General features: G+C 37.4%; 1 protein-coding gene and 1 long non-coding RNA gene across 4 annotated transcripts in view; one reads left to right on the top strand and one right to left on the bottom strand.

Annotated features, from left to right (window-relative positions):
• Positions 1–22,759, bottom strand: part of LOC5564127 (neuroglobin) — a 123,183-nt gene that overhangs the window by 15,295 nt on the left and 85,129 nt on the right. For all 3 annotated transcript variants that reach the window (XM_021855621.1, XM_021855622.1, XM_021855620.1), the window contains one exon: positions 8,377–8,608. In XM_021855621.1, coding sequence (XP_021711313.1) covers positions 8,377–8,608 — 232 coding nt within the window. The remainder of the gene's footprint in view (positions 1–8,376; positions 8,609–22,759) is intronic.
• Positions 4,967–5,659, top strand: LOC110679836. Its single transcript, XR_002502737.1, has 4 exons — positions 4,967–5,072; positions 5,135–5,199; positions 5,257–5,323; positions 5,393–5,659. It is a non-coding gene; the product is annotated as an uncharacterized LOC110679836 (long non-coding RNA).

The raw sequence follows: 22,759 nt of genomic DNA, 5'->3' as shown, positions 1-22,759 counted from the left end.
TACATTAAAACAATAAATGTTTCGGATATGATAATGAACGTGTGTGGGCAAAATCGGAACATGACTGTACCAGAAATGAATCTTCCTTACCTTTCCGTCGCTTCGCGCTAAGGATGGGTAATGGAGGACCAGAGGAAACGGATAACTGCGGCCCAGTGACGGTTGTTTTCGCACGCATCTCATCGAGCAGTCAGGGGTGGAAGATTTCCGCTTTATTGCTATAGATGCCTAGTAGCCAACTTTATAGCCAAAGGTTAGTGCATGCTAAGAAATGTTTTGTTAGGAAATTGCGTGTTTATGGTCCGGTGTGAGAGCAACTGTCTCTGTCCGCAATGATTACTTTTCTCCGGGTTGCCATGGAATGGATAACGATGCGGCTCCATGGCAAACAATTTCCTCCTTTCACTCGGCTCAGTAGGCCTAAATTAGTTGCTCTCATGGCGACGGACGGCTGACGATTGGCATGATGATTGCTCAAGGTTGACGATACGGTTGGTTTGGTTGATTGCAATAATTAAAATCACCTTTTGTGATCCGATGTTTGCTTCTACCTGTTGTGTGTTATCGACTAATTGATAAGCTATTGCCTGATCATTGAACGTGTATATGAGATGCATTTTGATTGGCATGAAACAACTCACTGAATATGTTTCTCATACAAAAGAAACTGGGAAAACGAATTCTTTGAAACAATATCATATTTTCAAATGGACAAATCCTATAAAATTAAATTGACATGTATGTGCAGGGTAATGGTACAAATACAGTTAATTTTCCATAACTCGATATTGAAGGGACAATAGAGGGAGTATTGGAGGGAGGTATCGAGTTATAGAACACAAAACCAGTGCAAAGGAACCTTCGAAGTAGACATGAAAACCAACTTTTTCTACGGTTCTCTAACTCGATATCGAAATAAGAAATAGCGAGTAAGTAAGAGTTGCGTTGACCAAAAAAGTGTGAAAGTATTTAGATGAAAACAGAGATCTACCAAATTTTCATTAATTTTGGTGAGGATTTAAAAGTCCAAAGACATTGAAGGTTTATGAAAATGTACATGAAAAAATAGAAAGATACTTCCAACACCTGTACAAATATCGTATACAAGATGATGCTAAAATACATCACAAAAACTTATCGCACCAGCCAGTGGCGTAACCAGAAAACCGTTCAGGGCGAGAATCTTTTACCGAGATCCGCACAGCCAGGCAGTCAGCAAATGAATTTTAACTTAAATGTGAGCAAAAACCAAGTTCATTTAAATCAGCACCCTTAGGTGCCGCTGACATCAAACGTCACTTTTACTGAGATGTCAGCAAACTACCTTTAATTGAGATGAACAGCTGAGATCGGCATTTTGATTTATTCTAACGTATAATTGTTTCTTTTCATGAGCTTTCTTTTTCTTCTTGAGTCAAAGCCAGCTTCTCAGCTTAGAGTTCTTCGATTACTCATCAACTAAGAATTTGCTTCGACAATCGTTCATTATTGATTTCTTTTATGTTGTACGTAAGAAAAACATTCTCGACCGATGAGATCGAACCAATCATCCTGGAAGAATAACGTTAATCATAACAATTTCACGTAGTTTTTCCTTCAATAACATATTTCAATGTGAAATACCGTAAAAATTTCAAGCTGAAAACAATTGATAGGAAATAGTGCTCTTTTAATCGAATTTTACACATTAATGAAACTTGCTGTATTGTAAATATTTTTAATTAACAATTAACTATGATACACAAAAATGCTTGATAAAACTAAAGGTCTACACATAACATGGGACTCTCTCTCTCTCTCTCTCTCTCTCTCTCTCTCTCTCTCTCTCTCTCTCTCTCTCTCTCTCTCTCTCTCTCTCTCTCTCTCTCTCTCTCTCTCTCTCTCTCTCTCTCTCTCTCTCTCTCTCTCTCTCTCTCTCTCTCTCTCTCTCTCTCTCTCTCTCTCTCTCTCTCTCTCTCTCTCTCTCTCTCTCTCTCTCTCTCTCTCTCTCTCTCTCTCTCTCTCTCTCTCTCTCTCTCTCTCTCTCTCTCTCTCTCTCTCTCTCTCTCTCTCTCTCTCTCTCTCTCTCTCTCTCTCTCTCTCTCTCTCTCTCTCTCTCTCTCTCTCTCTCTCTCTCTCTCTCTCTCTCTCTCTCTCTGAGAGTTTTCGTTTTGAAAGAGTATCATGCTGAATCTCACGGCTTTACTAAAACTTGAAGTTTATGAAACTGTTCGTACAAAGCTAACATACCTTGTATAAAATAAACCTTCTGGTGATATTATCAAGATAATTTTTAGACGAAATTCCAAAATTTGATACATTACACAATTAGTTTTAAGTTTTAGTTAAATGCAATGAGCAAAACCATAGATTTAGATTGTTTCTACAGTTTTTCCGTAGAAATCGGCAGTTGATCCTGTCAATAAAATTTAGTACAAATTCATTCATCTAAAAAAAATTGAGGCTTCAAATATTTCCCAATGTTTTTACATTTTATTAGTAGCACTAAAATTCATCTAAGTCAATTTTTAAACTATCCCCAAGGACTTATTAGAAAACATTAATAATTCTCAAAGTTTGAAGAAATGTAGTTTTACCAATAAACAGTATAAAAAGCGTAATTGCGGAAGGATCTAGTGTGATCAAATTAATATAATTGATAAAAACTACTTGCTCATTCTCATTTTAAATATCAATCGAACGTCACAAATTAGATTTATTTGTAAAACAGTTTTCACGGCTATTAGAGCTCACAAAAGAAGAGCTTTGAAGCCTAACTGCTTAAATTTTGGAATTTGGAAGTAAATTTAAAAAAATAATAAATATAAATTTATTTATATTTATAATTTCAAATACTTCAAAAGACTCTTCAACTTATGAATTCTGTAATATGTAAACAGGTATGTCAGGTTGTTTTTTTTTCAAAAATTTTGATGGTTTTAGAAATTTCAACTAGAAAAGACTGGATTTCCTATGTCTTATATGGAAAACCTTAGAATGTCACTTCAAATTTGTATCTGGATCTTCCAGATTTTTGTAAAATGTAGACTCAAAAATCTGGAATATTCCAGACAAATCTGGAAGTTTGGTAACATTGCTTTTGAGATGCTTTACTGCTAAAAATGAACCTAGATTTTCTTCAATTCTTTTTTTTCCGTTGGATATGTTTGTCCCAAAATTTTGCCATGTGATCATTTTGGCGCCCCCTGACGGCTGGCGCCCTTGGCGGGTGCCAATCTGGCCAACCGCACGCTACGGCACTGTGCATTTGATATGTTTGACGGTAAAAAAGTTTATGTTTTGCTTCAATTGTCCTTTGAAATATGACTTCAAGTTTTTCTCTGCTTTAAATTGGCATATAAGCAAGGGGGTGGGAGAATCAGATTTTTGAGCAACATGACGAACCCAGAAAGGTTCTTTTTAGCTCTTATGATAGAGGGAGAGCCCTTTTACACATCGGAACGACTGATTTCGAATCATTGAATTCCATGCAAGTGTTCATTTTACCCCGATACCTTTTTGATAGCCTTGTTTTGGACTTAATTTTTAATCTCACTTTTCTGGCATATGATATGATTTTTATTACCATGAATGTAGCACGTCGTACTAACATAAATCTTGAAAACTAGCCTAACTAAACTAATTTGGAAAAAAATGTCATTGTATGGTCTTAAAACAAGCATTTGCTTGATGTGTCCATTATGCCCCGAATTCCCCTATATTAAATTTCAATCAACTCATCTGATATGCTTTATCCATTATACTACACAAAGTACTTCAAGAAGTTCCTACGGCAATTTTGAATCAGCCAAGAACTTCTAGAGAGTGTCAAGGGATTCCACAATGTTTGATAGTGATCGCATATTCCGAAATCGATAGTACTACCACACGAGTACTTTATATAACACGATGCGATTGATCTTAATCCGTTGCTTCTTCAAAAGATTCTTTTGTTTTTCTTACGATTACAGAAAGGTTTTCTTTTACCAATCCTTTCAGTTGGTGTCCCACAATTTCCACTATAGATGTTCTCAATTGTTCTTCAAACGATCCAGAACTTCTGTTACTGTTCTCTAGGCAGGAGATAAACATGAAACATTTTAGTCTGTTTTCCTTTCTTCGTAAGCATTAGTACGACCTTGATAAAGCTGGTATGTATATTAAATAGATGATGAATTAATTTATTGATTGTTCAAGCTTTCTGTTGATATATGTTTTTTTTGTTGAATCATGGGTAGGACAATCCTTTGACTATCCTACCCAGGTGATTTTGCGCGTAGTTCATACCTACACACTTCCCGCACCACTGCTCTGAATATTAGCCGATGTATTCTAGTGGAACAATAAGGATTATTTTCTGATCACAGCAAGCCGTGCGCGCGGGTGTCTGCGTTTTGAATTTTGTGTCACGTTTAACACGTTCCGCGTTTTTTCAATTCGGCTGGTAAAAATTAGATTCGGCGGATGGTGCTATGCATATGGATTATGAACTGCAGTTTTATTTTAAATTTTTTTGTGTGTTGCGTGCATTCTGATGGGCAGTGCTAAGTTACGGCTCATTGTTAGAGGAGCAACTGAAACCCCTGGTTTCAATTATAATTTGCTGGCTCCACCATCAAGCTAAATCCTTCACAATCCCTAAATTCCCAATAAATAAGAAGAACATAGGCGCCTCCTTAATTATGGCTTGAAGGAGAGCGAACCTTGTTCCCCTTTCACATTTACCCATTATTTAGAATATTCATTCGAGCAGTTTGAGCTCGGGCAATATATCACCCAGCCCTGTTAGAATAAAATCTATCACAGATGGCGCTGACGTAAAACACGGAATACCAACCACATTCTATCTGTCATGCACCAATACAACTACCCCAGCAACACATATGTTATAATTGTGTATTATCTACTGATATATGACCAAAATTAGTCATATATAAGTTGATAATACACAATTATAACATGTGTGTTACTCGGGTAAAAAGGGGTTTCATTTTAATAAAACTCATCGACGGACCATGATCGTCCTCTTTCCAAACCAGATCCTCGAGTGAATTAGTAGTGCGCGACGTGACTAGTTTATCCATAAATTTGAGGTAGTCATTGTTAAAAACCTCAAGTGGCGAATTTTCTAATAAGTTTGTGTTGTTCTTAATAGGCGAAAATCAAGCTGGCAAAAAGGCAGTTTTTGTTCAATAGTACGAAGTAGTGAATAGTATTACGGTATGTGGTGAAACCATTGTTTAAAGTACTTTATGCTCATTGTATTTAATGTTATAGCCAGCCATTGTAGCCATAAAAGCATCATTGTTCTATTGTTTGCTTGTGAAGAGTTGTTAAGAAAAAGGTAATTATCGGGTAAAAGGAGAAAAAGTGGATCAGGTGACGTCACATGGGGTATTAATGAGGTGGTCAGGTCCCAGCAAAGGACCTTTTTCTTTTTATTTGGTGTTTTCCCAGAGCCCAGTCGGAAGTTCAGTGGTCCATCAGCGAGAGCAAATCGAGCTTTGGAAAGAATCGAAAGTACGGCCTCTCTGTCGTCACGTTTAGCCGGAAATCCTTCAGAAGCACTACCGTCGCCATTGTTCTACGACCACGCGGTGGATCCGCGGAGAATCCGACATACCACTGGGAAAGCCATCTCTGTCCGGCCGTCCGCCGAAAGTTCAGCTATTCTTCTTTCCGGCAGTCCGCCGAGGATCGAGCCACCACCAGTTCCGGCAGTCCGCCGAGTGATCCGCCGCGGACCAAGTCCCCATCCGTTCGGCATTCCGCCGAAGATCAGCCATCTTCTGTCCGGCCGTCCGCCGACAAAGAAGCCATCCGTTCGGCAGTCCGCCGAAGACCAAGCCATCTCCAGTCCGGCCGTCCGCCGACCAGCAAGCCACCCTTTCGACAGTCCGCCGAAAGCTCAGCCATTTTCCATCCGGCAGTCCGCCGTCAACCAAGCTGCACTAAGCTACGGCCGTCAGCCGAGTCAAACTACAACCACCGTCCGTCGAGAGTCGCCGATTACGCTTATTTCGGCAACCCGGAACCACCAAGCCTCGTTCCTTGGGGATCTTTCTATTAGCATTTGAGAACCCATGGTGCTGAGTTGGTACTTCGATTTACACGTGCGACACCTGTGAATAGGTGTCCCTTTTCAATTTGTAGTTCCTGTTTGGAGTGAGTTTCTTCTTATTGACGTAATAATATGTGAAAGGTAAGCCATATAAGCGACCCTAAGATACTAATTACCTCTCCTGAGAGCTAGCAAGTTACACAACCAACTGCAGAGGAGTTTCGAAAAAGGAATTTGGTGAGCTTGTTCTGATCAGCAGGGCATCACAATGCGTAAATATTACATTTGTCGGCTAGAACATCTACCAAACGTATCCCATGACACCTATGAGAGGTTGTGGAGTTCTCTACATTTTTCTTAAGTTGGTGTTCAATCAATCATCATTTACCATTCCCCAGCTTTCGCAAGGACGTGGCCAGGACAGCTCTAGATTATTGGAGGATGCGTCAATCTTGTCTAAGAGTGACTTTGGTAACGGATGGGAAGGGGGCAACCCTCATGCAATGGTCTATTACTGTACCACCTACGAATTTGTGCAAAATGCTTAATGCTAATGCTAATTTTTTTCGAGCTCTATTGTTTAGCTCTTCTGGTCGAGATAGCAACTGATCATGTAATATGTGTTGCTTAATAAATATAGCATGAGGAATTGCAGTTGAAAATTACGAACATTTGCAGAAGAAAATACACGGATAAAAATCTGATTTCCCAATCATGATTTACAAGCCATGAAATTCATAAATTGGCCTCGATATGATATCAGGAAGACAACTCATGGTTCCTGGAGTCATTATCATGATTCTTCATGAGCGTAACATCTAGAGTGACAACACTATGCTTTGCTTCAAGTCATTCGTATCGATCACACACAATTCAACATGACAAGTTGGTAGTGTGGTAAAGTACGGGCCCCCAATCAGAAGGTTCTTGTTTCGAACCTCTGACATTTTTTTTGGTTCCATTTTACCGGGTTGACTGACGGAACTACAAATAGATTATAAATATATGCGAGAGTCATGATTTTTGAGTAATCACCAACAAAAAAAAAATAACGCTTGTGTTGCGTACGGCAGTCTGACTCATGATATCATGAGTCCGAATCATGGTGTATTTTCATAAGATGAAAACACTCTGGAATCATGATATCAGGGTGCTAATCATGATGTTTGAAGATTTAGGAAATAAGGCTTACATTGTTTCGTTATTTAAACTTTCCAAATATGCAGTATTTAATCACAGTTCATAGATCTCAAACAATTCCTCGTCACCCATGTCTGACTCGAGAACCATTTCCATCCAGTAGCAGCAGGATTCCTTCCACAAAAGTTAATAGTTCGGAATCTGAAATGTAAATTACAATTCCCAACATTCCATCACACAATGCACAAACACACATTCAACTCTTTTACCACCCATTTCTCAGTTTCAGCCACGACGCGATGAAAATAGTTTACATTGGGGTTGGCATTGTTACCGACAACAATGCGTGCAGACAAGCGGAATAATAACGAGAAGGGAAACTTCTTGGGCGAAACGCACATGAATGATATCCGAGCATGGGCTGTCTAATCCTCAACCATCAAGGGATTTGCCAGCTAACCGGAATTGCTTCCCCATTCCGCGGTGGGGCCTCTTGTACTCCCACGATGCCTCTAGTTAGGGTTAATTTTACACGAGTACGGAATTAGTGGCGGTTATTACCTGAACCCTCGCCAAACATTGCGAAATAGAGCGGATTCCATTTCGCTTGTGGTTGTTCCCAGGTAAGCAACAATCCAACAGGAACTGACGAACAAAGGAAGAACATTAGCGTAAGTAGGGTTCATGAATTCGTTTTATGGATTGATTTCAAACTGCCATCAAGCTGAGAAGCAGGCTCTGTCTTAGTTGAAAAGTAACGCGAGAAAGAAGAAGAAGAAGAAGAAGAAAGATCAGCATTGTAATATAATTAGGGCTGAGTTAAAAGGTATAAGGCGCTCAAATCTACTTTCAAGATTTTTTTAAATTTTTCATTTTGATCAGAACTTCTACTTAAACCTCTTTAAAAAAAGTGTGCTTCTACGCCTCTGCAAATGAGCAATAGGAAGAGCAACTTTCTCGTCAAACTGTTTTGCGCGCAAGGCACCTGCAGGTATCTCATTAGCACATGGCCTCGGTCGCAGCCGCACACATGTTAATTCCGTAGTTAGCGAGCCCACACCATCATTTCCAACTTCTCTATAATAGTTAGCATATTGTTGTTTCGACTTCTGGCTGCATCATAACACGAGGGAGTAAAACGACAACGACGACGCCACCAAGGAATGACTTTTGTTTACTGTGCTGTTGGCACTTACCCAGAAGTATTCCTGTTTGAAACCCGGTAATCGCCTGTGGGACGCTCCCACCTGGTGGATGAACTCGAAGAAAGTGTCCAAATCATCTAGGCCCCGGATGCCCTCGTCTAGCGTGTTCATCACCTTGTTGGCATGCTCCTGCAGCTCCTCCGACGTTGCCTGTTCCTCTTTCGTTTTGAGCTCCTTGAAATTGGCAAACATCTCCAGCAGTTCTGCATGTTCTTCGAACAATCTGAAATGGGAAAACCGGAAGTAGAATTACTATTAAACTTTGTAATTCAGACTCAGGGTGATTGGTTGAGTGGGATACAGGGAAAATGAAAATGAGTAGCACAATTGAGCATATGTGACTATGACACCATCTTTAGTCAATTTGCTTAAATATACATGTACATGGCATGTAATGCTGTGGTACTTGTTGGATAGCGTTGATTTTAGCTATTCAATTTTTTAAATGTTCAACATGGTGTCACGAGCAACGAATCAGAGTGCCACGGTGCTCTTCTGACTGTCTGAGCAAAAAAAAAAATAGCTCTCGTTTTGAAGTTACGTCCTTTTAATGGTATAAGTCACCAACTCTAAGAAATATAGTGATATTTACACATTTTTCATTTGACATAGCTTTCAAATAAAACAGAATTAAAAGTAGGTTTTTTACCTCTTGGAGAATTTTGGAGGAACAGATCGTCAACACATAATTCATTATCTTTAAAAATACAAATTTCAAATAGAATAACGCAGTTTTCAAATATAGTAATCGTCTTTTAATGTGTTCTAGAACTTATTACATTTACAAAGCATAGCATAGACCAACTCTACAGGTCAAAAGTTGCTACTCCGTAATTTATTGGACAGTAAAAACTGCCCTTCAATCCAAATGAGTGAGGAATGGGAGTTTCCGCTTATTTTTAAAACTGCACATTTTAGCACAATTTTCTCAAACTTTTTTTTACTTTCGCCCGCTTGGAGCCGATATATTTCGAAATCGCCCTCCTGATATGTGATTTTGATACACGTATATAACGCTTTACTTTGCTTAAGCTTCCATTTATATCTTATCTTAAGTATATTGAAAATTGGTCAGTTATAAAGTTCAATGGTGTGGTATTCTTAATGTGATACAGTAAAACCTCTATGAGTCGAGAATTAAGGGACCATTGTTTCAAGGAAATATCGAGTCATGAATCAGATATTCTTTGGAAAGCTGTTTGAGGGAACCATCTAGTAACCAAGATTTTTAGAATTTAGTATGATTCCATAAGTCGATATCGAGTACACGGATAAAAATCTGATCCCCACACCATGATTTACAAATCATGAAATTCATAAATTAGTTAGGTCATAATATCAGGATCACAAATCATGGTTCCTGGAGTCATAATCATGATTCCTCATAAGCGTAACATCCAGTGTGAAAACACTAAGCGGCGCACTTTGCTTCATCTCATTCGTATCGATCACTCGAAATTTAATATGACGAAGTGGTTGAGTGGTAGAGTACGTGGCTCACAATCGAAAGGTTCTTGGCTCGAATCTCAATGCATGCTATTTTTAACTTTTTTTTTTATTTTGTTGATCAGAAACGGATGCGCGACTCAGCATTTTTGGCATTTGAATCATGATTCCGAGCAATCAGCTACAAAAACCTAACGCGTGTGTTGCGTTACGGCAATCTGACTCATGATATCATGAGCCCAAATCATGGTGTATTTTCATAAGACGAAAACACGCTGGAATCATGATATCATGAGTCATAATCTTGTTTTTGGATTCTGATTTATACCCGTGTACCGTCGATGGGGGTGAAAATGGGTCTAGTAAGTGTGGGTCAAAATGAAAAAATATGATTTATGAAATATTTCAGCTAATAACGCTGATATTACTAAAATTTATAAATCATTTGTTAGCATACGTATTATTACACATAATTAATAACAATATACATTTTTAGAAATAGTAGTTTTTGTTCAATATATCAATAAACTTGTATGTTGCAACTAGACAAAATTTACAACATTAAATTTCTCCTGTGCAAAGTATCATGCATGTACTTTAACCTCTATTGTTGTATTAGTAGAAGATTGAAAGTCTGTTCAATACACTCTACATGTATTTTTCGGAATCTATTTGATTTTTCCAAAAAAAAAAATATTTTATTTGGTACGGTGTCAAAAACATTCAAAATGGGGGGTGAGATTTAGTCAAGGAAGAACGATGTCGAACGTAATCACAAGTCTACTTTTTTAACGTTTTACGATGCCGTGTGTACTCTTTCCTTATTAAGATGTGTTTATTTTTTCTAAATACAGCACCGCTGAAACATCAAACAAGTCTTGTTAAGGAATCCGTGCATTGAATAACAATGTAACGTATTTTGTCAACTTCTCAAACCAGCAGCTGTTTTTCGTGCGCAACAACATCGTCAAATTTTATCGAATGGATTTTTATTTTTGAAATTTAATAAGGTATATTAGAGTTTTCATATTATAGAAACATCTCAAGGAAGTACAAATGAGTTGGATAGCTGAAATACCGGGATTATGATGTCAATATCTGCCTGAAATGTATTGATCGTGGAATGTTACACCGAAATTTAACTATTTGCGTAGATTTAAACCTTTACTGTCTCGTAACCTTCGGGGAAACTGAATAGGATTTATGGCGATTGGGATGATACTTTGAAGACAATTTGAGGGAAACGAACAAGAAAATTTATGTAAACTTGTTGATTGATGCTGGGTTTACATATTTTTTCTCACAGCTCTTATATTTTTTTTTTGCTAAAATCGTTCTTTTAATCAGGTTTATCATACTTGTGAAACATTTTAGATGTTCTTTCACTTGGAGTGCCGCAGTGAATAAATATTTTTGTTTTTAATTTTTTGGACAGTTGTTAATGTAGCATCAAAGTACATACACACCAAATTTGAAGTTTATTGGAGTTAAATTGCGATAGTTATACAATAACTCAATCGTACATATCCTTTTTTGACCCATTCTTACCCCCAACGACGGTAATAGACTCATCGACTAATGGAGGTTTGACTGTAAAAATGTTGAACATATGTAGTTTTGAATCATATATCCATCAAAAAATGAGCTTGGCTCTTGTATCCAGAGTCATACAATGAGAGTCATATCCTTAGTTTCCAATGCCAACAAATCAATCCAACTCTCTCAAACTCAATAATCGACAATTATAAAAATGATTTGCTGTTTAGTAATTTTTAATTGCAATTGTTATACTATACTACATGTATTATACAATCAATACGCTTGTTTTCAACCGTAGAATAAATTTCTATGTTGAATTATGATGATCTTATATGATCCACCCTTCCAAAGTTCGTTCAGTAAATTGTTTTTAATATAAGAACTGATTAGAATACGTGTTACCAGAATATTAAAATGAGTATTATCGACAAATCTATTTGTGAGAAGCAGGATGCCAACATCTGAAATAAAGGGTGTCCACTATGAAATTGCTCTAACTTTTTAACCTTTTGGTAGAATATCCTGTGATCAAAACTCGCGGAAATGGAGTCGAAAGAACAGCTCGTGCGTGATAAAATCTCTCGCATCGTTCCATCGCTAAAAGGTTGGGAATCGTGAATTCCACAGTGTCGCGAGTGATTAAGCGGTTCTAGAAACGATTGACCACCGATCGGAAGCTCAGAAGTGAAGGAAAAAGTATTCCGTACAACACCAAAAATCACAACCGCGTAGATGGGGCCTTCAACCGAAACTCGAACGCCTCCGTTCGGGATGTGGCTAAGAACCTGCACCTAAGCCGAAGTTTTGTCCAGAAGGCCAAAACTAAGGCTGGGCTTCGAACGTTTCAAGGTACAAAAGGCCCCTAATCACGACGAGAAGCAGAACAAGTCCGCCAAAACCCGTGCCAGGAAGTTGTACCTCAACTTACTGACGAAAGTTAAAGTGCACCTTTCGTGACCCAGGACACGATGAACGGACAGGTGTACATAAAAGATTGCCTCCAGAAGCGGCTGCTTCCTCTCCTGAAGGCCCACAACGTCCTTACAATCTTCTGGCCGGATTTGGCCTCATGCCACTACTCCAAGGACGTGCTGAAGTGGTATGCGGACAATAAGGTCAATTTCGTGCAGAAAATGTTCAACCCTCCCAACACTCAGGAGCTCCGCCCCATCGAGAAGTACTGGGCGATTATGAAGCAGCATCTTCTTAAACGACCTAAGGTAGTGAAGACAGTCGAGGAACTGAAGAAAGTATGGGTTTACATGCCAAAAACTGTTGATTCACAGGTTGTGCAGAATCTTATGGCCGGGGTTAAGGCCAAGGTGCGGGCATTTGCGTATGGACTGTAAATAAAATACGAGTAAAATGGTAAAATGAAGTTCAATAGTTATTTTTCAATCCCTGAAAATTTGATGGCAATCGGATGAAAACTCTAATTTTTCGAATCATTTTTTTGTGTGGCAATTTCATTGTGGGCACCCTTTATCATCTGCCCAATTGAATTATTTGTCAACGAAAAACTCATAATTTTCACTTATTTGTGTACTTCGAAACACTCTTCAAATTTAATGACGCTGATAATGCCCGTTTTTACACCCACTCCTCCGTAACGGTCTGTACATGGATGTTCTGCAAATGTTGCACAACATTTTGAAGACACCCACCCACAATTTGTGAGTACAGGTATGTTCCGTTTTTATCAACACGATCGGCAATTTTCAGTTGACAAAAACGGAACCGTGACAAAAACGAAATAATTTTCTTATACAACTTATTTTACAAATTTTAAAATAAAATTACAGTTTTGCCAAGATAATACACAATTTCATCATAATAATGGACAGTATTGATGTTTAGGAGCTGTGATTAGCATTAAGATTTTTCATTCGCTTAAGTTCGTAAATTAGGTGGATATGAAGAATCAATATGATAAATTAATGTGATATATCATTGATAGTTTAAGTTTTTTTGGTTAGAATTTAAATGTATGAAATATGGAATAATAAAATGATAATCACCTAAATGTGCTTTGCATCATGAGATAGGACATATTTGTAAAAATAACTAAAAGGAAGTGGGTCACGCTGATCATTGTCTTATTTTTGAATAAAGATTCAACAAGAAACATTTTTTTTTCTTTTCTTATCATCATCCTTCTGCTTCTTATTTTTCTTTATGGTATTACATTCCAACTGAGGGAGAGCCTTTTTCTCAGCTTACTGTTTTTATAAATACTTCCGCAGTTATCAACTGAGAATTTTTTTGCCAAGTTACATTTTTGACACCCGATTAGCGATCAAATGTGAGGTTATGTTGCAAGAGTTTTGTTAAGCTTAAATGAACATTTACACTTTCCTGTGCTTTGGATTGTCAAAATCTATTCTGTAAAATGATTGTGGTGATTTTTCTTCTAATGTCATCACTACCAACTTCGACAGGGATGGACTAATCGCCATTATAGAACAGTACTACCTTCACCTTTTAGCTCTGCGTTAGATCACGAATAGGCTAGCACTAAAATAAACTAAAGTTCTAGTGCTTTGTTTAGTAAAACAATATTGAAAAGGTTTATCAAAAACACAAAAGTGTACAAGCTCCAGAACAAGCATATCCAAATTAGAACTTTTTGGTTAGGATTTCTTTTGTTAAGTTTTTTTTGTTAAGTTTTAGATTGCAGTAGTCTGTGAACGCGAATGGACGTGAAAAAAATTTCGGCTGTCATTTTTTGTCATTAAAAATTTCTATAAGATTTAATTTCGCCGGTGCTTTCAATTTATAGTTTTCTGTACATGTTTTGAGTGTCATTTGTAGAGAATGTGTTTAGTGGTGAGATTCAATTGTTTCCTGCATCCTAAGGAGCGGATCAAACTGTGTCTGACTTGAGTCCGATGGGCTTGCTGGCAGCTTCACAGAGTTACAATGTGCGTTGCTAGAAAGCATATCGGCAGCATAAGTATGCAAATTAGGCTATATTTAAGGTAACTTGCTGGTGATTTCAAGTAAGTATCCGTAACTGTTCAATGATTGTTTTACTGTTTTGTTCTATATTCGTATGCGATTTTGAATCTCCTTTGTTTACACCAACGCACAGTGGTTCGATCTAGAACAAATGTCGGACAAAACCTCAAACTCTCTTCAAATCAGCTGAAATCATATATTTGACATATTTTATGCCATATTGAACTATTATGGACTTTTATTTTCGATTTTTTCTTGTTTTAGACTGATAATTAGAATATTCAGGTTTGGACAATACATTTTCAACTTTCCAATCTTCCATAGAAAATGGTCATCTTTACGGGCTGATTCGCAGTAATTTATTAACAGATTGAAATGAAATTTCCACAGCATGCCAGGCATTTTTTGAATTTCAACATATATTTTTGAGTAATTTTTCCATGCACAACTGCAATAGTAAAAACAACTAGATTAAAGCGCAACTTTTGACAAAAAATATTAACTATTCATCCGAAGATATGGAAGCTCTACACAAAAACCATCATAAGTAAATATGTTCATCTCGTTTTAATGACCACCTTATTTATTAAATGCGCCAATTTTTCAAATTTGAAAAAAAAACAGTACGATGAACTCGTGATTAGAAAAACCACTCAAAAATTAATGTTGAAATTCATGTGACGTCTGAAAAAAAAAATGTGAAAATTTCATGCACATTTGTCTATAAATATCTCAGATCTAACCCTGCCTTTATGCAAGTATCATCCATTTAATCAATTTCAGCATGTCATGTCTTTAGCTTCAGTCTGTTATCATACTTGTTTTAATAGCCAAAGCAAGTCCACGTAGGGAATGATTTTTCCAATTTGTTTCATTTTATCTGGAGGCTGCATTTCGAAGGAAATAGTTTCGTTCAGCCATCTTAATAAGTCGAGATAATTTGTGTTATTTTATTTAGTGACAGCTCAAACTTAAATTCAAGAAAGTTCAATATTTTAATAATATCAAATAAAGGTATAGACAATATTTAATTAAGGTATAATACCAAAATATTGCATACATAGGGGCCCAGAGAGTCCTAGCGGTAAACTCGCAGCTGTTCAGCTAGACTAAACTGAGAATCGTGGGATCGAATCCCACCAGTCGAGGGTCTCTTGGTAAAGTAAATTTTCTCGACTTGCCAGAGCATAAAGTATCATCGTACCTGCCAGACAATATACACATGCAAAAATGGTCAATCGGCAAAGAAAGTCCTTAGTTAATAACTGTGGAAGTGGTCATAAGAACACCTGCCTGATTAGAAGCAGGCTTTGTCCCAGTTGGGACGTAACGCCAGAAATAAAAAGAAGAAGAAGATTGGAGCGAGTTTTTCGTTTCTTCTCGGGACGGGATGCAATTCATGGCTATTGCGATTGCAATGCACGTACTAGCGTATTACAGAATTATTTTTATTTAATTAGAATTGCACTCCGTACACCTTGAAACGCGTTGAAAGTGGTTTATCGCAAGTTTTCGCAAAATAATTTGTACCCTCCTTGAAAGCTCTTGTTTTTAGCTTTCGAATGAACTTATTTTCATCGCGGGCATTCGCGGGCTACTAATGTCTTAGGGTACTTTTATAAAAAATTATGTTTTTTGAACAATTTTAACTTTAATTCATTTTGTATGAATAAAATGAAAATTTTTATTCAACTTAGGTGTGCTTTATGTATATACAAACAACTTCTCTAAAGATACTATTGCGGCTTAAGCTCTCTTTAAATTCATAAATAGCTTGTGAAAAATGGATCGTAAATATTAATTTCCTTGAAAAATCATATCCACGGTCCACTCAAGGAGCTGTAAAAAAAATCAAATTTCAATGAATCTGCTTCAAACTTTGGTTTTGATTAACAGAAGTTCCTCAACACTTCAGTCGGGAAAAATATTACTGTTCGGATAAAACAACCTTGATTTTTAAGGTTTTGGCCGCCCTCGGACCATTGTGCAACGCTGAAATGAGCGAAATCAGCAATGATAAAAGTAATTATCTGTGCAGCTCCATCTTAAAGTAGTGCAGAAGTGTTTGAGGATCCATTTGATTACATCCGAAACGATCGGTGCGTTTTTCCACTTGCGGGTCGTAATTGACACTCATTGGTTTTGTTGTCCTCTGGTGTTTAGTTTAAACGTGCTTTCCTTTTTTACAACTATTCTAGAGTACCGTACCCTCGGCCGTAATTAAATATTATTATATTTTGTAACAGGGGGCCCAGATAGCCGTAGCGGTAAACGCGCAGCTATTCAGCTTGACCATGCTGAGGGTCGTGGGTTCGAATCCCGCTGGTCGAGGATCTTTTCGTAAAGGAAATTTTCTCGATTCCCAGGGCATAGAGTATCTTCGTACCTGCCACACGATATACACATGCAAAAATGGTCAATCGGCAAAGAAAGCTCTCAGTTAATAACTGTGGAAGTGCTCATAAGAACACTAATCTGAGAAGCAGGCTTTGTCCCAGTTGGGACGTAACGCCAGAAAGAAGAAGAAGTATATTTTGTAACAGACAAAGTTAATTGGTCGTGTTTCACGCGTTTTTTTTCTTGCTCGGTTCGGTTTTTGACATTGGTTTTGTTGGTGTTTAGTTAAAACTCGCTTTACTTATTTTACAACTATTCTAGAGAACCGTATTTTTCCTGACATTATACCTCTCCCAACTTCCAACTCCGTAGCATTTATGAGGGTGTCGCTGAGTCGGTGGCCTCTCATTAAGTAAGTGCTACATCAACATATCCTTCTCCTATCCCAAGTTACGGTAAAGATGGGCGTGGCCAGGAATAGCGATATTCATGCTTTTAATTCTCTTATTCAAGATTGGAACTAGGTGCACTCCTCTGCCTTGTTTTTGAAAGCAGTCTGGACGAGATTATTAAAATTGACACATGAATGTTGCTAGTATCCAATCTACGAAGTATATCGTAACTACGCTAACGCTAACGCTAAGAATTTCTTTTGTTAAGTTTTATGAATAAGCGTATGACAGTTGGTATAAGCTCTTAATTAAACTTTTGGTCTCCGCGTGAAGAAGATGCGCGTGTCTACTCAAAGATCAAGATCCCAACAAATTTGAGATAGGAAAGTGCATGACGTGGGACCATCCAGTATCAACAGTTTCTCAAATTGTCACCCATTGCAGTCCTTTTCCCTCTTCCCTGATGCAAACTTATTGTATAGAGGTTCCAAATATTTCAATAGATTGTTTAGTTTTGCAGGACCTTTTCGTCTATCCTTGCAACAGGACCTAATCAATGGCTGTTGCTATAATCTGTGCAATGTGATAGAGTTTGAGAGATAAAAGATAGGTAATGAACCAAATATGACGGGGTCGATTGGCCACCATCAGCGAGAGATCAATTGGTCCGGCTCTAGACCAACGCTCCTGAAAATTTGAGGTTTGGCCTCAATGCATCTTAACCTTCTGATTGGGATTTAACGCACCACTGTCCGGCAGAACATGTGTTAAATAAACCGACTGATTTCCGCTATAGACACTTTTTCTAAAACTGCACCGGCCGTTTCACCAGTCGAATCTAATAATTTGCGGAGACGATAAAAACGTGACAGATGAATTTTCAACACATCCGTTCGCGCGCGCTGGCTACTGCGATCCCCTGTTCAAGGAATTATCACATTTACATGGTATTAGGATGTATGCACTGCAACAGAAAAGTAATCGCCTATCTCGATGCGTGGGAAATTTCTTGCAAGAAATGCTCGAGAAAAGCATTCTTCTTGGATCGCAGTACGCAGTTGAAAAAAAATGTCACTTCAAATGGAGCTCATTGTAGAAAATTTCTTGACTATTTCTTGCGCAGAAACGCACGTTACTTTTCTTGAGCGGAACAGCATGCCTAGCTTATAAATTTAATTCATAATAAGAATTAAATATTCATGTACCTACATATTTTAATCTAGTTATTAATTTTCACAAAACAAGGTAATTTAAGTTATTTCTAAATGACTGCTCCGTGCTGAGTAGAGCGTATGAAAATTTTACGAAAACTTTAGACCCAAAAGCCGTTTGCCATTTTAAAGATATTTTAGAGATGGTTTTTCATTGAAGCTAGGTATGCTGTTCCGCTCAAGAAAAGTAAAAATTTCTGCCGCAGAAATGGTCAAGAAATTTTCTACAGTGAGATCCATTTGATTTGACATTTCTTTTCCACTGCGTACTGTGATCGAAGAAAAATATTTTTCTTGAGCATATCTTGCAAGAAACTTTCCACGCATCGAGATAGGTGATTACTTTTCTGTTGAAGTGCATACTTCCCATGAATATATAAAATGATGGTTGGGAAAACTTATGCAAAACACAAACATTCGTTGATCATTTTTTTTAATAAAATCTGTCCAGAGGTAAAGAATACTTATACAAATCAACTATAAACTAAGTTCTGATAGTATTTTTTCTCTACTAACAATAACTTTAAATGATAAACACTGTTTAATTTCCTTGTAGGCCATCAAGAGGGCGCAACTTCAAAACAGGCCACATGCATAGAAATCGACTTGAGAGCACAGAATTGAGTGTTTTTTTTATCTGTTAATAAAGGTCTGAGGCCCACCGTGAGTATACTTCTTTTAAGTTGCCGGCTACAATGCGCCACGTAAAACTTTCCTAGACGAAGGGGTCGTCGCGATCGATGCTAAATGAATTAGGTCTCAGCGAGACAGACGTGGTCTGAAGACGTACGATAGAGAGCCACTATACGACCTATCCGTTTTTTTGCGAAAGAAACACCGGATGTGTAAGGCGCGGCCGGATACGATCGCTTCTCGGATGCTGTCGCCTCGCTAGTTGCATGAATATTTGATGGAGTATAAAAGTAGAGCGAAAGGCATAACTTCGTTAGGGAGAGACTTTTGAAGTCTGATGTTTTCGATTCCGTGCCCGATTGAAGGCTGATGGCGAGGAAAAAAGAAACGATACTGAATAAGGCTATCAATTATGCACTGTGTGATAAAACGCTTTGTAGAATTTTTCGTTGAAATAAAGTTCAGTCAGACAGTGGGATCCTTATTAGCCTAGTGGTAACATTCGCGGCTACCAAGCAAAGCCATGTTGAAGGTGTCTGGGTTTGATTCTCAGTCGGTTCAGGATCTTTCATAAATGGAAATTTCCTTGATTTCCTGGGCATAGAGTATCATCGTGCCTGCCACATGGTATACAAAATCGAAAACGGCAACGTTGGCATAGAAAGCTCTCAGTTAATAACTGTAGAAGTGCTCATGAGAAAACTAAGCTGTGAAGCAGGCCCTCTGTCTCAGTGGAGACGTAATGCCAAGATGAAAAATCGTTTGACTTTGACATGCTTTTTCTTTTTTTTATTTGATAAGTAATTTTAACTCCCAATTCGAATCAATTAATGACAAGCTTAGTTGTTCCGTTATTCTTCTCTGTTCATTATATTGTCTGAACACCGACCTTATAGAAAATGAATAAATTAAATTTTTCATATTGGGCCATTTTCGCCCATCGTTCGTTTTGGAGTATCCTCTCTTGAGTTACATTTGTTAAAGTGTTCCCCATTTTTTGCGGATACACATCTCGAAGTTAAACCATCGAGGCATTTCCAGTTTGGATATTTTTCCTCTATTTGCACTGCTCCGTGCCCTCAAGTCCCAATTAACGCAGTAATCATTATGCCAAAAAGTCAATCAATCATCAGTTCGTACCGTTTCCATCCTTCATCCGCTCGTTTGATTTGTCAGTCAAACCCACTGCAGTCGTGTCAAATCTAATTTAAAAAACTCCCATCTGTTGGAATGAAATGCTAGGAGAACGCCCGGCGCGGCACACAAGTGGCCCCATCAGTGTCACTATAGATAGAGACGGAAGATTAGGTAAGCTCCACCGACAATTCTAGATCGATATATGCGAGCAAATTGAACTTTCCAGCAGCATTTGTGCTCGCTCTCGCCACTTGACTGTTTCCGCTTGTTTAACCCTCTAATAACCAAATTTTTATTTTTGATCTTGATATCATTTTCGTGCAACCTAAAAACGATTTAAACACAATGATTTATCAATTTAATGAATCTCGATTTGTGATTTTCTAATTTTTATTCTAGAGCATCCCTACCTTTTTTCTTTTTTTTTTCTCGAAGCCTATTCTGATTACTGGTTTTTGAAAATAATTAAAAATAGTGTTAACAGTATTTTTTGAAAACATACTACATAATATTTTGAACTATGTTTAATTTTTCGTGTTAATCGAAAAGCTATTTGGAATTACTTAGTTCCGCTATGCTATGTTTTCTATCCTATAATATAAAATATTTTTTTTTCTATTACTCGTTAAATAAGACTCAATCATTTGTAGATTATGAAAAAAACAATTTTGTTTGTAAAAATACAATAACTTCTTTTAGTCAAAACTAATATCATTTTGATTCTTATACAAAATAAACTAGAAAAACTTTCAAAGGGTACCCAAAGACGGAGTTGGATATTAAAGGGGTTAATGTTTGCACAGTCTAGGGTGGGTGGAAGAAAAACGGCCATCTAAATATCCGTTAAAGCGAATAGGGCATCATCACAGGCAAAAAAAAATCTGTGCGTATTCGTGACCGGCTTTGCAATGAACGAGTTCGAGCACATGTATCAAACGGTTCTCGTTTTTGGCAACTTGGATCGTGATACATAAGCATAACATTCTCCCTCTGACGACAGTGAGCTCGAACTGCCGAAACGATTGGCAAATTACTTTTCTGAAACGAGGAAAATGCCATTATCGAAGAACTGGGGACTGGGGAGCTAGCGTTATGTAATTTGGCATGAAAGTAGTCGCCATTTGAGAAGGTGATTGGAAATGGGCAGTTTGAATCGTGTGGGATTTGAAAATAGATCTAGTTCTTAAACACCAATTTTTGAATTGATTCGGAAGGTATCCTTGAATTAATGTTTATTTTTTGCGGTTTCATCAGTTTGTTCTACACTAACAACACATACTTAGTCCAATTATCGTTGATTGCATTACTTCGTTTGATGGCAGTAATATCAATCCAAACAACCGTCATGTTTCAACAAGTATGTTTCTTACCAGTAAAAACCAGTTCAGAAGAGTAAGATGAAATTGTGAGGAATATGAATAAACAACCATGTTGTAAACAAATACGAACCGAAAAAAAAGTCATACGAAAGGCGATCTGGCATGATGATTTTTTGAGGATGGGAAAAGTGATATACTACAAGCAAAGATATACAATAAATTGAGAAATTGATATACTATACAAGCTGTTTGCGGAAGACGAGGAATTCCAAAGGATATAGAAGCACTGCAATTTTTTTTTATCGAGATACGCTGAAATTCTACCTGTAGCTCAACAAATCAAAATGTGTAGGGATATGAAAGGACATCTTAACGGATCGATACGAGATGTTTGAAATGTGGAAGCAGCATTTTGATGAACACTTGAATTCCACTGAAAAAAGGCTATTGGACCTGTTGATTCGGGCCCGTGTGAAGTTCCATTCTCTTCCCGATCAGTAAAAAAAAAGTAAATTGCGTATGTTTCTACCATAATTTTACCATATTTTAATTCAAGGACATCATTCTTGAGTTCTAAGCATGTTATAAGAATTCCAGTTTTTTATCCTCTTCATTTTTTGTCTATGTCGTTTTTTGAAATGAATTTTCAAGGATCTTAAGAGAATTTTGAATGTCTGACTACGAGTTTATCTTTGGGTTTCTAATGAAATTGAGTCAATCATTTTATCTTGATTGTCTTCCGGGAAATGAATCAGAAAGTAATTGTGGAATTTGGATTATCAACGAGAAAAGAATCACCCTCCACGTGATGCTCACACAACTTACCCAGCCAACTATCGAATCGCAAGTGGCCGAGTGTGAATGCGTCTTATGTGCAAGTGACAGTATCGTGTTAGTCAGGGATGCCAACATTGACAATATGACAGTCTGCATCACAAAAGAACGTCTAAAACTGATTGCTGTGATCAACCCTCATGCCGTTTAACAACGCAGTGGATTCTGTATCCCACATTCTTCCTCTACTCCAGAGAAGTTTGAATCTCTTCAAATTTAAAGACGTAATAATTCTAAAAGTTTATTCATTCAAAGTTCTTTTTAGCATTTTAAAAAGATAATTGTGCATTGCATGAATAATACAGTTATTTTGATGATTCTCTAATGCCATTTAAAATCATCCATATTCTATGTTCTATCACAAAAATCATCTCATGAATATCTGAGACGAGACTCGCGAAGACGGGCTTCGTTTTCTGTGATTGCTGAGTTTTTTTTCTTATTCCACTTTGTGTTTATACCAACCATGCACAAGCCGTTCATGCTTTCACATGAACATCTCAGCAAAAAAATGATTGCGTTTGCATCACACTGAATCATAAATAGCCTTTTGAGTGAAATTTCGTGC

Source organism: Aedes aegypti, chromosome 3 (genome assembly GCF_002204515.2).
Source record: "Aedes aegypti strain LVP_AGWG chromosome 3, AaegL5.0 Primary Assembly, whole genome shotgun sequence".
In the NCBI taxonomy this organism is placed as follows: Eukaryota; Metazoa; Arthropoda; class Insecta; order Diptera; family Culicidae; genus Aedes; species Aedes aegypti.
Note: the sequence above shows the minus strand (reverse complement) of the source record. Positions and strands in the feature narration are given on the sequence as shown.